This window comes from Urocitellus parryii, chromosome 15 (assembly GCF_045843805.1).
Source record: "Urocitellus parryii isolate mUroPar1 chromosome 15, mUroPar1.hap1, whole genome shotgun sequence".
Lineage (NCBI taxonomy): Eukaryota > Metazoa > Chordata > Mammalia > Rodentia > Sciuridae > Urocitellus > Urocitellus parryii.
Window position 1 is genome coordinate 17,003,624 of NC_135545.1, and position 13,733 is coordinate 17,017,356.

A 13,733-nucleotide genomic window follows, 5' to 3' on the forward strand; every position below is an offset into this window, starting at 1 on the left:
GCCTTTTTAGTCCACTCCTTTCTGACTTAGGCTCACTCATTTCATTTCCTCGACAGCTCCTGGGGACATCTGAGTTTTTGACGCTACATCCTTTCGTCAGCCCCTGGATGACATGAGCGGACATGACATGGCACTCCGGGAGCACCTTGAGCCAAGGTTCATTCCGCTGCCCAAGCGTTATTCCTGAGTTCTGTGGGTGACCTCACAATGCCCAGTGTGGCACCCAGACTCTGCCTGTAGTTGGTCCACCATGTGGGCCTCCCTGTGTCTGGTTAGTGTTGCTTTCCCCATTCTGTGGGCCCAGACGTTGATCAGCTGCTCCTACAAGAGTCTGTGCCAGCGGGCACTGCTCTCGGGCAACGATATTGTCCTGCATTGTGACCATAAGGAGGCACTCTGGTATTTTTCTTCCATTCTTGGGGAGAATATCTTCTTGCTTAACTCATGGCCTAATATAAAGAAACTGCCTGGGGGCAGCCTGCAATTGACCAAGCCTCAGCCCTCGCAGGCAGGCCTCTTTCGCTGTGAGGACAGTGCCAACACCCTCCTAGTAGAATATGAGATTGATTTCCAGGATGCCACCACCCTGCATATCACACACAAAGACCTGGGCCAAAAGCCCCTGCAGAATGAAACTCTGAACCTAGGTGGCCAGGTACTTATTTTCACCCACTGGGAGCCCTGGCAGGACTGTAACCGCTGTGGGGAGCCAGGCGAACGCAAGCGCCTGGGGTACTGCTATGTTGAGGAGCCCCCGGAAAAACCCATGCCCTGCTGGCTCTACCTGAGGGACGAGAAGGTGCAATACCGCCGCTTGCGGCCCGAGATGCAGGTGGAAAGATGCCTTGTTCCCTGTGACCCCGGCAAGGAAATCGAACAGCCATTCTTCATCTATGACATTTACCAGCTGGGCGAGTTGACCAACCACCTGTGGCTCACCTGCCCTTTGGCTTCCATCTACAGGTGACAGGACCAGGATGGCAGCCCTACCTTTGGCCCTCACCCAAGCTTTGTTTCCTGTGCCCATGGGTTTGCCCTCCTGTAGAAAACCAGGCTTTTTTCTTCCAGCCCATAAGCTTTCAGGGTCAGTCTGGGCAGGAACGGGTCTGCCCAGTGGCGGACTCAGATGTTCACTGGGCAAGAATTCCCAAATGCTGCCTCTGAGCCGGGCCCTGGGCGAGTGATCTTGGCACAGTGTGGCAGCTTAAAAATACCTGGTCTTTGCCCACACGGGCACCTGCCATTCAAATATAAAACCTAGAGACCAACACACTCGGGCCCTTGATCTTGCCCACATAGACACTTGAATGGCTTCTGTCTCCTGACTTGACCCCGATGAACATGATTTGTCCATCGTTGTACCAAGGCCATCTGTTCAATTATCTTCATGATTGTGCTTTTTCAATAAGTCATGATATTAGCCAGTGAACATTTTCCAATATTGTTCTGCAAGATTGTCTTGGTTACTCTTGGTCCTTGGTGTAAAAATTTTGGAATCAGTATGTAGTTTTCATCCCCCCCCCGCCGCAATCCTATTTAAAAAAAAAAATTGGGACTATTTTGAACCTAAATAAATTGTGGGGAAATCATTGTTTTACAATATTAAATATTGTCTTCCCATCCTTGAATATGGTAAACAATCCCATTTACTATATCTCAAAAATCTGCAATTATTAATGTAGATGACTGACATATATTTTATTATGTTTATTCCTAGATATTTAGTTTTTCATACTATTAAATTCTGAAAATTTCATTTTCTAGTTCTATATTACTTGTATTTACATTATAGTTGATATTTGTATATGACCTTGTATCTAAATTGTTTTGTTAAATTCACTTGTAAAATATCACATGGAGAAGTCTATGGTGGATATACTTATCTTATTCTTAATATTTTTGTATGGAATACAGTTTTCTCTGGGTTTTCATAGAAACACTATCAAATTAAGAAAAAATTGCCTCTATTCCTAGTTTGCCCAGACTTTTGAGCCATAGATGGTTGTTGAATCTTATCAAATGCATTTTCTGCATCTACTTGAAATAATAATAATGTTTTTCTTTATTATGTCAATGTGGTGAATTACATTGATTGCTGTTCAAGGAATTGCTGTTCACATGTAAACTCAAACTTTCCTTACAGGGATAAACCCAATTTGGTCATGATGTTCTTCTTTCTTTTTCTTTTTGCTTTTGTTTTTATCATTGGATAAAATTAACATTTGCTAATTTTTTTGGATATTGTGTCTGTGTTCATAAAATAGATTTTCCTAAGGATTTCTTTTCTTGTGATGTCCTTTGGTTCTGGTATCAAAGTGATGTGGGCCTCATAGAAGTCCTAAGCATTCCATCGTTTTCTATTTTTGGAAATGTTTTATAATATTAATGTCATTTTTTTTCTGGTACTAGGAGTTGAACCCAGGGGTGCTCTCCCACTTGGGATACAATCCCACTCTTTTTAGTTTTTATTTTGAAACAGGAGCTCACCAAATTGTGGAAGCTGACCCCAAACTTGCAATCTTCCTGCCTTAGCCTCTCGAGTAGCTGGAAATCCAGGTGTGCACCACCACCATGCTCAGATGATATCATGTCTTAATGTCTCAGAAGTATTCAGATGAACTCACTGGCAAGTCTTCCTGGGCTTAGAGGAGCTTCTGTGCACAGGCTTTTAAGTGCAGATTTGGTCTCTTTCATTGTAAATATAGGTCTATTCATTTTTTTTCCTTATGCTAAGTTGTTGATTTTTTTTCATGAATTTACCCATTTAGTCTAAATTTTCATAAGTTTTGGCTAAAAGTTATCATATTTTGTCATTATTTTTTATATCCATAGGGTCTGTAGTACTGTCTCTCTTTTCATCACTGAGATACGCCTTTTTCCTTTTTTTCTCGATCAGTCTTGTTCTAGGGCTTTAACAACCTCATCCATCTTTTCAAAGAACCAAATGTGCTTTGTTTGTTTTCCTTTATGGTGCTTTCATTTTCTATTTCTTTGGTTTCTGGTTCATTATTTCCTTTTCTGTGTTTGTTGGGTTAAACATTGTTCTTTACCTAAGGTGCTTCCTGAGATTACTAGTTTTCATCCTTTTCCATTAAACTTGTATTTAGGCCATAAATTTCACTTAGGCACAACTTCCCTGCATCCCAAAAGTTTTGACAGGTTATATTTTTATCAATAGTCAGTTAAAAATTACTTTCTATCTTCAGTTGTGATTTCTCTTGGCCCATTGGTTATTCAGACATTATATTGCATAATTTGTAGATATCTGTACAAGTTCTTGTTTTCTTTTTTGTTATTTAGGTCCAATTTAATTCCACAGACAAAAAATATGATCCAATTTTGAACATTTATCAAGACTTACTTTATGGCCTAGAATATGGTTTTCTTAAGCACATGTTTTGCATGCATATGAAAAGAATGTATGTTGTGCAGTTGCTGAGTGCAGTTTTCCATATGCATGAATTAGGTCATTTGTTTATCATGTGGTTCAAGTCTCCTGCATCTCTACTGCATTTTTATTAGCATGTTCTGTCAGTTACTGAGAATTGTATGTTAAAATTGCACTTATCTTCTTTTAGTGCCTTGATGACATCATTCCATCGTTTTTAGCTTCGGTTATTCTATTTAAAACTCAATCAAAATCTTATATTTGTGGCTTTGAAAATAATCATCTTTTTCTCCTCTGGTATTTAAAAGATTTTTCCCTTTGTTTTTCAGCAGTGCTTCCACTACCGGGTACCTAGGTATGTTTCATTTAAGTTCATCCTGTGTGAGATTAAGGATCTTGGATTTGTGGTTTAATGTCTTTCATCAATTTTTGGAATGTTCATATCTCTTCAACTATTGATTGTAGTCTTGGCCCTGCAGGGGGCAGGGGTGTGACTGGAAATGATAGGAGACAAATAGAGACCTTAGCAAAGACCTAGATGAACCCCTGACCTCACCACCTCTCCCTTGTCCACTCCTCCCTTGTCCACTCTGGTTTCCGTGCCCTTTGGATACACTCACCAGGAAGCCTCGAGGCTCCTTGTCTTATTCCATCCAGTTGTTTGGGAAACCTCACATCCTCAGAAAGTGCCTGGCTATTCTGCCTAAAACAGCTCTCGCCCGCACACTATTTCTTTCTATTCCTATTCCTTTCCCTGCCAGCTTTCTTTTGAGCAGTCATGGTTACAGTCAGTTCTCGTTATTTGCAGATTGTGTATTTGCAAATTTGCCTCCTATTCACTGAATTTTATTTGTAACTTTGAAATCCATGCGCATAGTGTGTCCATGGTCATCTGTCATCATGTGCAGGGTGGCGAGAACTCTGAGTCACACAAAGCGTTTCATATACCCAGCCCAAGGTCAAACAAGGTGACACTCGGCCTTCTCATTCCAGCTTGCGTGCTGTTCAGAAGCAACCTTTTGGTGATCTATTTAGTCCATGATTTTCACCATTTTGTGCTTTTCTGGTAATTTTGCTGTTCAAAGTGGCTCCCCAACAGAGTGCCAGAGTGTAGTCTAGTGTTCCTAAGTGCAAGAAGGCTGTGATATGCGTGTTTAAGAAAACATGTGTCCCAGGCATGGTGGTGCACACCTGTAATCCCAGCAACTCTGAGGCTGAGACAGGAGGCTCACCTGGTTGGGGCCAGCCTGGGCAACTTAGCAAGACCTTGTCTCAAAATTAAAAAAAAAAAAATGGATGGGGATCTAACGTAATGGTAGAGCAACTCTGGGTTCAGTTCTCAGTACCAAAAAAAAGGGAAAAAGAAAAAAACACACACATTTGCTCAGGAGTTTTAGTGCTACCAGAGTTCAATGTCAACAAATCAACACTATTGTATTACCTATGTATTAAGTGATTGTGGCCTTTAAACAAAAATGCACACAAAACAAGGTTACACATATTATTGATTGGTTGACAAAAATGTCGTGACCAGGGGCTCAGAGGAACTTAACCCCATATTTCTCCTCGGGGCAATTATTCAATATTCACGTATTTTTAGTGTTTCTGGCAACTACATTTCATAACTGCCATGAGTAATGGAATTAAGTATATGTGACATTGGGTTTATTGCCTATCTTTTCCACTAGAATATGAGCTTAAGAAAGGGAGAGGCTTTATCTAACCTGCTCACTGCTATGGTTAGAGTGAGTAATGGCTGGCACACCATAGACATTTAGTGAACATCTATAAGATGAGTGAATGGCAGAAAATCAAGCCCACACAATAATTTTTATTTTCAGGTCTGTAAAGGAGTTGAGGAAAAGATTTGAAAAGGGAGCAACTTATAAAAAATATTTGTTAATATGAATTGAATTATGCAGCTATCTGGGGAAAGAGCCAGGAGCTAGTATGTGCAAAGGTCCTGAGGCAGGAGCCCCTCAGCTTAAATAACATGTTTAGAAACTGAAGTGGGGGGCAGCATGTCTAGAGAGATAGGGTTGGTGGGAGAAGTATTGGAATTCAGAACACTAATCAGGTAGGATCTGTTCACCGCTGTGTCCCAAGTGCTAAGAAGCGTAATTGGAACTTAGTACCTATTCAGGAAAAATGTGTTGAGTGTTCGCGTGTGACACTCTTAAATTCTTGACCATCCCTGGCAATGTAAATTCACCTCTTGGGAGAGCCAAGAGGAGGTAGGTGGTAGGGAAAACCCTGAAGAGATCAGTTAAGTTTATTCCTGTCTCAGCAAAACAGAAGATTGAGAACAGATATTAAATGGGGTTGTCAACTGGACACAAATCAAAAGGGGATGGTGACCTCACAGCCCCCTGCGGTAGATTGCCATTCATCTTGCTGCTCAGGGCTGAGGTCTGAGTTTGTGAGTGACCTCACAATGACCAGAGTGGGGCTCAGCCCGCTGCCACAGCCTCAGTCCACCATGCTGAGTACCCTGTGGCTGCTGCTCAGCTTTGCTGTCCCGGTGCGGGGGATCTACAAATTTGTCAGCTGTCCCCATGGCAAGCAATGCCAGAAGGCCCTGCTGTCCGGCAACGATGTACTCCTGCAATGCAGCTCTGCTGGGGCACACTGGTACTACTTCTTCCTGCAGACCAGGAGTGGCTGGACCACCACCAACACCAGTGTTTCCAATATGGTCACCACGCCCGTAGGTCACCTGCTCATTAGAGACCCACTGCCCTCCCAGACGGGCCTCTACAGCTGCTGGAACAAGAATGGCACCCAAGAGACACAGTACGAGATTGATTTCCAGGATGTCAGCTCCCTGCACATCACACACAAGAGCCTGGACCAAGATCCCCTGCACAACGAGTCCCTGGAACTGGGTCGTCAGGAGACGGTCTTCACGCACTGGGAGCCCTGGCAGGACTGTAACCGCTGCGACGTGCCCGGGGAGCGCAAGCGCTTGGGCTACTGCTACATCCGGGAGCCCCAGGAGGAGCCCGTCCCCTGTGGGATCTTCCTGGGACAGGCCAAGTTGAAGTCCAACCGCCTGCGGCCCGAGATGCAGGTGGAGGCCTGTTTCGTGCCCTGCGACCCTCAACGCTCCTACCGCCACGAGTACACGGTCTTTGACAGTTTCAGGTTCAGCAAGGAGTCGGAAGCTCTGTGGCTCACCTGCTCCTTGGGATCCATCTACAGGTGATAGGACCTGGTCACCAGCGCTGTCCTGGCCCCCGGCCGGGCTCCTCCAGCCCCACCGTCTTTGTGGCTCCTCTGTGCAGGGAGGGAGGGATTCTGTGCGGGCCGGCTCCGCCAGCTCAGGGGTCCTCAGGCTGGAGCCCAGGGGACACAGCCCAGGTGGCCAGAGTGGGCTGGGAGGAGCCCTGGCAGAGCAATGGGCTGCCCAGGAACCTGGGCGTGGGGGTGGGTTGCTTCTGAGAGGCCCTGAGCCATCTAGAAGGGCCAGCAAGGCCCTAGAGGACAGGACAGTGGCCCCCACTTGTCCTTCAGTGCCCGTTCCCCAGAGCTTACTCTCACGTCCTGACCTTCCTGCCCCGAGACCCTGGGCAATCTGCGCGCCTCCTCCTCTTCCCATCCCCGCTTCCCACCCTTCCCCCATCATCGGGTGGCAGCATCGGAGGCCACCCCAGGACAATGTCCTCTCCCACTCCACCCTCCTGCCTCAGGAGGTGGGGACACCAAGGAGGTCATTTTTTTTTTTTCAGAATGTAGATTCTTCTTTTTTATTTATTTATATTAGTTCAATATTGATATACATAACATAGGGAAAAGAGGAAAAGAGAAAAGGGGGACATACTGGGGATTGATTGAAGGAGGTCATTTTTTAATGAGGATTGGCCTTGGGGTCCTCCTACCCTCTGCAGACACCCAGGGCGGGCAGCACCTGATGGCCCGGGGCCATGATCGGGTGGAGCCTGATCTGGAGCTCTGTGGGATCCGGGCTCAGCACCTGCACTGGGTCCTCTTGTGACTTCCGTTCCTCCCCCTCGCTCTGGGACCCTGTTGTCCCCCTCCCTCCTCCTCTAAGTATAAAAGCCACGGCCTCTTTCCTGAGACCAGCCCAGTTCACGAAGGCAGGAACGGAGTGCGGATCCCTCTCCCTCTCTGGGGAGACCTACTCCATGTCACACGAGGAGTTCCCAGGTCCCAGGCCCAGGGAATGAGATAAGAAGGGAGGGACGGCACAGAGAGACCACCACAGGCCCTTGTTTCTAAGGCACGGAGGGGACGGAGGGGACGGCCTTTCTGGTGAGATTTTGATCTTGGGCTCTGGATTCTGCCCACCTTGGGTTCACAACCCAATTCTGCCATTTTCCAGACTTTGGTGACTTTGGGCCCAGGGCTTCCCTCGGAGCCTCAGTTTCCTCATCCGTAGGCTGGGCTCACATTCGTGATGCCAAAGTACCCTGAACTGGGTGGCTTACGACAACAGACGTTTATTCTCACGCCTTCCCGGAGGCTGGGAGTCTGAACCCAGGTGTCCGTGGGGCCGGGCTCCTCCTCAGTCCTTCCCTGCCTCTTCCCGGTGGCTGGTGGCAGCCAGAGATCCTGACGCTTGTCCCCGTGTTGCTCCAGTCCTTGCATCTGGCCGTCGTCACCGCTCGGTCTTCTTCCAGTAGGTCTGACCTCCCTGTCCAGCCTCCTCTTCCAGGAGGACTCTACCCTACCCCAGCATGACCTCGTTTTCACCTAATGACCTCGGCAATTGATATCCTGGGGAGGGTATCAATCTGGTGGGGGAAGGAGTGGTCAGCACCTGAGGCCTGGCTGACCCCAGCCCCAGGGTGTCATTGTGATGTTTAAGAGGGCCAGTGACAGTCCAGGGCTCACCGCTGGGTCCTGGCCTCATGAGGAGACTGGGATATTGTCGCCTGGTCTACTCTGTCCTTCCACCACAGCGGCACCAGCCTTGCTGGGGGCCTGTTCCCTGATGTGCCAAGCACGGTCCTCGGGGCCTGGGACCCGGTACTGAGCAGACATACCCACGCCCTCACCCTCTGGCAGCAACCACTGTATTTTTATTTCAGAACGAATAAAACACAATATTTTGGATGATGTTAAGAGTCAAAGGGAGAGGAGGACATGGAAATTGGAAATGGGTCAGGGAAGGCCTCTCTGAGACAATGCCATTGCATCCAAGACCAAAAGGAGGCAAAGGAACCATGTGGATGGAGCGAGGAACAGAGTTCCAGGCAGAGGGAACAGCCAGGACAGAGGTCCTGAGGCAGAGGGCACCCAGCATGTCTGAGGGACATCTGGGACACCGTCTGTTCTTTGGACGCCCTGGGCATGTTGTGGGATGGGCAGATGACTCGTGGGAGGGGAGGAGGTGAAGTCAGGTAGGTGAGGGGACACAGGGGACCCGTTAGGGAGTGGGCTTACTGATGTCTCCAAATAACTCCATGAAAGGTGCGATGCTTGATTGTGTTTCCATGGTTAGAGGCGGGAAGGGACAGAGGCCGTGGCTCAGGTCACCCAGCCAGGAAGGGGTGGCGCTCTGGGGCTCCCAAGACAGCCCCGCCCTCCCCTGTTCACGGCCCAGCCGCCTCCCTGTAGAGTGTGGCACTGACCTTGTCCTCCCCGCAGGCCCATCATGTGGGAGGTCAACGGCATCCCCCTGACTTGGCGGGGCCAGCTGGTCGGCCAGGGCATGAACACGGTCCTGGACACCTCCACCGGCGGCAGGCAGCTGCAGATCTTCCAGCCGGCCACGTACAAGTGCTACGTCCACCAGGAGTTCATGGCCCAGTTCAGCCCCGTGATGGGTCCCGAGGCCTTGGAGGAGCAGAACAAGAAGGAGGAGCAGCAGTGGCAGGTGGGCAAGGTCCTGGTGCCGCCCAAGGAGGCCGACTCGGTTCTCAAGGGGCTGAAGCTGATGCTGCTCATGGTCTTCGTCCTGGCCCTGGCCGGGCTACTCTTCAGGGCCCTCCGTCCTGCCTGGGACAAGAAGAAGAACTCCGTCCTGCTGGTGAAATAAAGCGAGCCTGCTTGCCCAAGGGGACCCGGCTTCCTGTTCCTTTATGGCCTCCGCTGTCCCTCCGATAGCTCCTGCCCACCCCGGGCCCACCCCGTGCCCACCCCCGTCCCCCGATGAGATGCCTGTGGGCCACAACGGCCCCGGGCAACAGCAGGCCCTGCCCTGCTGCAGTGTGAGGGATGGCACCCGGCTGGTCTCGGGGGAGTCTCAGGTGTGGTCAGTCGCAGCTTCCTGTCAATCCACTCTCCAAGGACAACATGGAGACCACAGGCCGTCTCCAGGTCCTCCAGGCCTGCCCGGCCCCTCCTGCTTGTTCATTGTCCCAGCCTTCAAGCCACCGTGCCCCAAGTCTGGGCCCAGGGTGCAAAGTGGAGGACATGAACACCCTTCATGTTGCCGGTCTTTTGCAGTGGAGGAAGCCCCCTCGGGACCACCAATGGGTCCAGGTGCCAGGCCTGGCTCTGCATGGGAGTCACCAGGCCTGGCTGAGCCCAGAAACGCTCACACTGTCGAGCAGGGTGCCGGGCGAGAGAGGAAACAGGACGCCTTTTAAAATTCATGGCTCTAAACCTCACTGTGGAGCAGTGACAGGACAGACCTGAGACTCTCCCAGGGCAGCCCTGGGGTCCTGGAGGACAGGGCAGAGCACCCCCCACCAGGCACCAGAATGCTAGGCCTGGTACCCAGAGACTCTCAGGTTCCTGCAGGACGAGGGGAAGGCCCCTGAGCATTCCCGGGGACTCCCTGGGAGGCAGAGGCCAAGGATACGATGATGATGAGAATCAACCTTTTTGGCCCTCAGGAGGCATGGCTAAAACTTGCACCCTTCATCAACATCATGTCCCCACAGCCACCCACGAGGCTGCTGCCACTAGAGCCCTGTTCTGCAGCTGAGAACATCCAGGTGCGGGAGGCGCAGCCACCTGCTGAGGTCACGCAGTGAGTTTGGGAAGGGGACACTGAAAGGAAATATCGGCTCCTTGCTGGCTGCTAGGAAACCCCCAGCCCATGTCCTGTACCTACAGTAGCCCCCACTGGTCTACACAGCACTGAAGGTCTCGTGACCCACAGCCGAGGCCGTCAGCGCTGTACTGTGACGGGCAGCCCCTGAGGTGACCGTGACTTTCCACCTCTTGGTACCCACATCTTTGTGCAATCCTCTGCCCCTTGTGTGGACCAGATCTGTGACCCTGCTTCTGACCACAGCATGTGCTGACGGCGTTAGACGGCCATTCCTGAGGAGGCTGGGTCCTAGAAGACCTGCCTCAGCAGCCCGGAGCACAGAGTCTTGCTGCTTTGATGACATAAGCAGCTGCTGTGGTTTGGATAAGTGTTTCCCAAAGGCCCATGTGTTAAAGACTTCATCCCCAGCCTGTGGCTCTATTGGGGGTGGTAGAACCTTTGGAAGGTGGAGCCTAATGGGAGAAAGTTAGGTCTTTGGGGCATGGCCTTGAATGGGATATTGGGACTCTGCCCCTCCCTGTCTCTCTCTTCTGTTCTCCCGACACCATGAAATAGGCAGCTTTCTTCACCACGTGTTCCCACCATGAGGTGCTGCCTCCCCACAGGCCCCAAAGCGACTGGATTAACTGATCATGGGATGAAGCTTCTGAAACTGAGACAGAGTAAACCTTTCCTCCCTAAAAGATGATTGTTTCAGGTATTTTGTTATAGTAACACAAAACTGACTAACATAGCAGCTATGTTGAGGAAGCCCATGTGGCAAGAAGCTGTAGCCTGGGAACTCTGTAGAGATAGTATATATCAGGTTGGGGGTGGGGGGCATGTTTGCTGCTCCAATGAAGCTGACTAGGATATGGAGGCAGCCATGATGGAGAAGAATATCCAGGAAATATCCAGGGGCCAGATCCTGTAGGACCTTGTGGGCCAGAGTCAGGGTTTTTTTTGGTACCAGGGATTGAACCCAGGAGTAGTTAATTACTCAGTCATATCACATCCTCAGCCCTTTGTATTTTTTATTTTGTGACAGGATCTAGCCAAGTTGCTTAGGGCTTTGCTAAATTTATGTGGCTGGTCTCAAACTTGCAATCCTCCTGCCTCAGCCTACCAAGCCACGGGGATTGTAGGTGTGTGCCATCATGCCCAGCTTTCGGGAGCAGGTCTTTATTAGAAATGAGATGGGAGCCCTGGGAGAGTTTTGAGCAGTGGAGGGACATGATTGAATGTCCATTTAAAGTGGTGTTTCTGACAGGGTGGGATGAGAAGTAGCAACCACTTTCAGGTGACCAATAGGACAATGAGAAACAGTCACCACCAAGTGGTCAGGCCTGCCCTGGACACCCTCTGCCTCACTGCAGAGCATAAGACACAGTGTGCCCCACACTCCAATCTTTGTTTTCTGAGCTGGGTCTTACTTTGTTGTGAGGCTGGTCTCAAAATGCTGGGCTCAAACAGTCTTCCCACCTCAATCCCCCAAGTAGCTGGGACTTGAGCTGCATGCCACTGAGCCCAGCTATTCCATTTTTAACCATCCATTCTGCCCTTTCCCTTCTGTATCGTCATTTTAAAAAAAAAAATTTCTCAGGCTTACTTTTTTGAAAAAAAAAAATTGCTAATAAATGTTATTCCGGGAAAGTAGTCCTCCTTGTGCCGTGTTACTTTCTACGGTATCAGTCACTCATGTTCTTGGTTATCCGTGGTCAACTGTGACCTGTGAATATTAAATAGAAAATTCCAGAAGTGATTAATAAATGTATTATCAATAAATAACTTTTATTACAGTATAATAATAAAGGTTCTATTTTATTATGAGTTATTGTTAATCTTTTATTATGCATAATTTATAAATTAATCATAGGTACTGACATATAGGGGGAAAAGGTATCTATAGGGTTCAGTGTTATCCATGATCCAGGCACCAGTGGGGCTGTGGAATACACTCCTGTGGATAAGGTGGGGCTACTGTACTTGGCCCTGCTATCTAGCTCCTCTGACCTGCTGAGGAGGGGATGAGAAGGGGAAAATAGTCCCTTTTTTCTTTTGAAGTCACAGAAATGCAGGCAAGGCTGCCAACAGCCTATGTATTTTCTCAGTGTAAATTTTATAAAGGCTCTTTCCGCATGGACACAGCCCTATATGAGGGTACTTATTGGCTTGATGAATAGAGCATGGATTGAATTCCTACTTGTCCCTTGGCTGGATACTTTGCACAGTGCTTGACTGGCACAACTCCACAAGGCAACCTGAATACAGACACTTTTCACATCATGAAATTGTCCTGGCAGATGTTACTGTATTAAAGAAGTTCTGCATGATTCTGGGTTAGTCAGTATAGGATAAGTTCTGCCGCAGTAATAAGTAGGCTCCAGAATCAACACAAAGGTTTGATTCCTGCTCACATTATAATCAGATGCAGCTTCAATGACCTTCTTCCAGTTGAGTCAGGTGACTCAGGGATCCAGACTTTCATCTGAAGTGTTGGTTTCCCAGATCACTACAGAATGAGCAGACAGTACAGAAAATCAGGTATCAAGGATACCACTAGGCCTGGAAGGGTCAATTGTTTTCTCTATATTACATTGGCTAGAACTCAGTCATATGATTCCCCATTTAATTGCAAAGAAAGCTGGGAAATGTAATCCCTTTAGGAAGAGAAGGCAAATTGTTGGGCATGTGACCAATTAATGCCACAGGTCAGGTTTCAGAAATTGAAGCCGTGTCCTCTGAAAGAAAATTTGAACTGCCAAAAAGCATCTGTAATTCTTCTTCTTTTTTAAAATTTTAGTTGTAGATGCACACAATAACTTTTTATATTTCATTTTTTTACATGGTGCTGAGGATCGAACCCAGTGCCTCACACATACGAGGCAAGCACTCCACCACTGAGCCACAGACCTAGCCCCAAAAAGCATCTGTAATTCTGACTCCTTGTACACACTAATAATCTATTTACCTGAGGTTAATATTTAAATTTACTTCTCTTAAAAATTTCCTGTCCAAAAGAAAAAAAAATCTACTTACTGCCCAAAATAGTATTTCCTGGCCAAAATAATAATAATAAATGGGCTTCTCTGAATTTCTTTCTTTTTTCTTTTCTTTTTTTTTTTTTTTGGTATTGGTTGAGAATTGAACCCAGGGGCACTTTATCACTGAGCCACATCCCAATCCTTTTTATTTTAAGGTAAGTCCACAGTAAGTTGTTGAGCATCTCTCTGAGTTGCTGAGGCTGGCCTCCAACTTGCAATCCTCTTGCTTCAGCCTTCCAAGTTGCTGGGATTTAGGCATGTACCACCACACCTGGCAACTTCTCTGAATTTCTAACCTCATATATACTCACTGCTTCTTTGCTCAGATAAGAGGATCATTGGGATCTACCTCTTCACT

General features: G+C 48.1%; 2 protein-coding genes across 2 annotated transcripts; both read left to right on the top strand.

Annotated features, from left to right (window-relative positions):
- Positions 1–250: 250 nt before the first annotated feature.
- Positions 251–967, top strand: LOC113184481 (protein FAM187B-like). Its single transcript, XM_026391198.2, has one exon. It carries the CDS (start codon positions 251–253, stop codon positions 965–967), a length of 717 nt encoding a protein of 238 aa, XP_026246983.2.
- A 4,900-nt stretch (positions 968–5,867) lies between these two features.
- Positions 5,868–9,389, top strand: LOC113184468 (protein FAM187B-like). Its single transcript, XM_026391182.2, has 2 exons — positions 5,868–6,589; positions 8,999–9,389. The coding sequence occupies exons 1-2, from the start codon at positions 5,868–5,870 to the stop codon at positions 9,387–9,389; spliced, it is 1,113 nt and encodes a 370-aa protein (XP_026246967.1).
- Positions 9,390–13,733: the final 4,344 nt, after the last annotated feature.

Bases quoted from the DNA above. Each gene is read 5' to 3' on its own strand.
- LOC113184481 (XM_026391198.2), top strand. From the start codon at position 251: ATGTGGGCCTCCCTGTGTCTGGTTAGTGTTGCTTTCCCCATTCTGTGG.
- LOC113184468 (XM_026391182.2), top strand. From the start codon at position 5,868: ATGCTGAGTACCCTGTGGCTGCTGCTCAGCTTTGCTGTCCCGGTGCGG. The intron at 6,590-8,998 runs GTGATAGGACCT...TCCTCCCCGCAG, and splicing joins TCCTTGGGATCCATCTACAG to GCCCATCATGTGGGAGGTCA.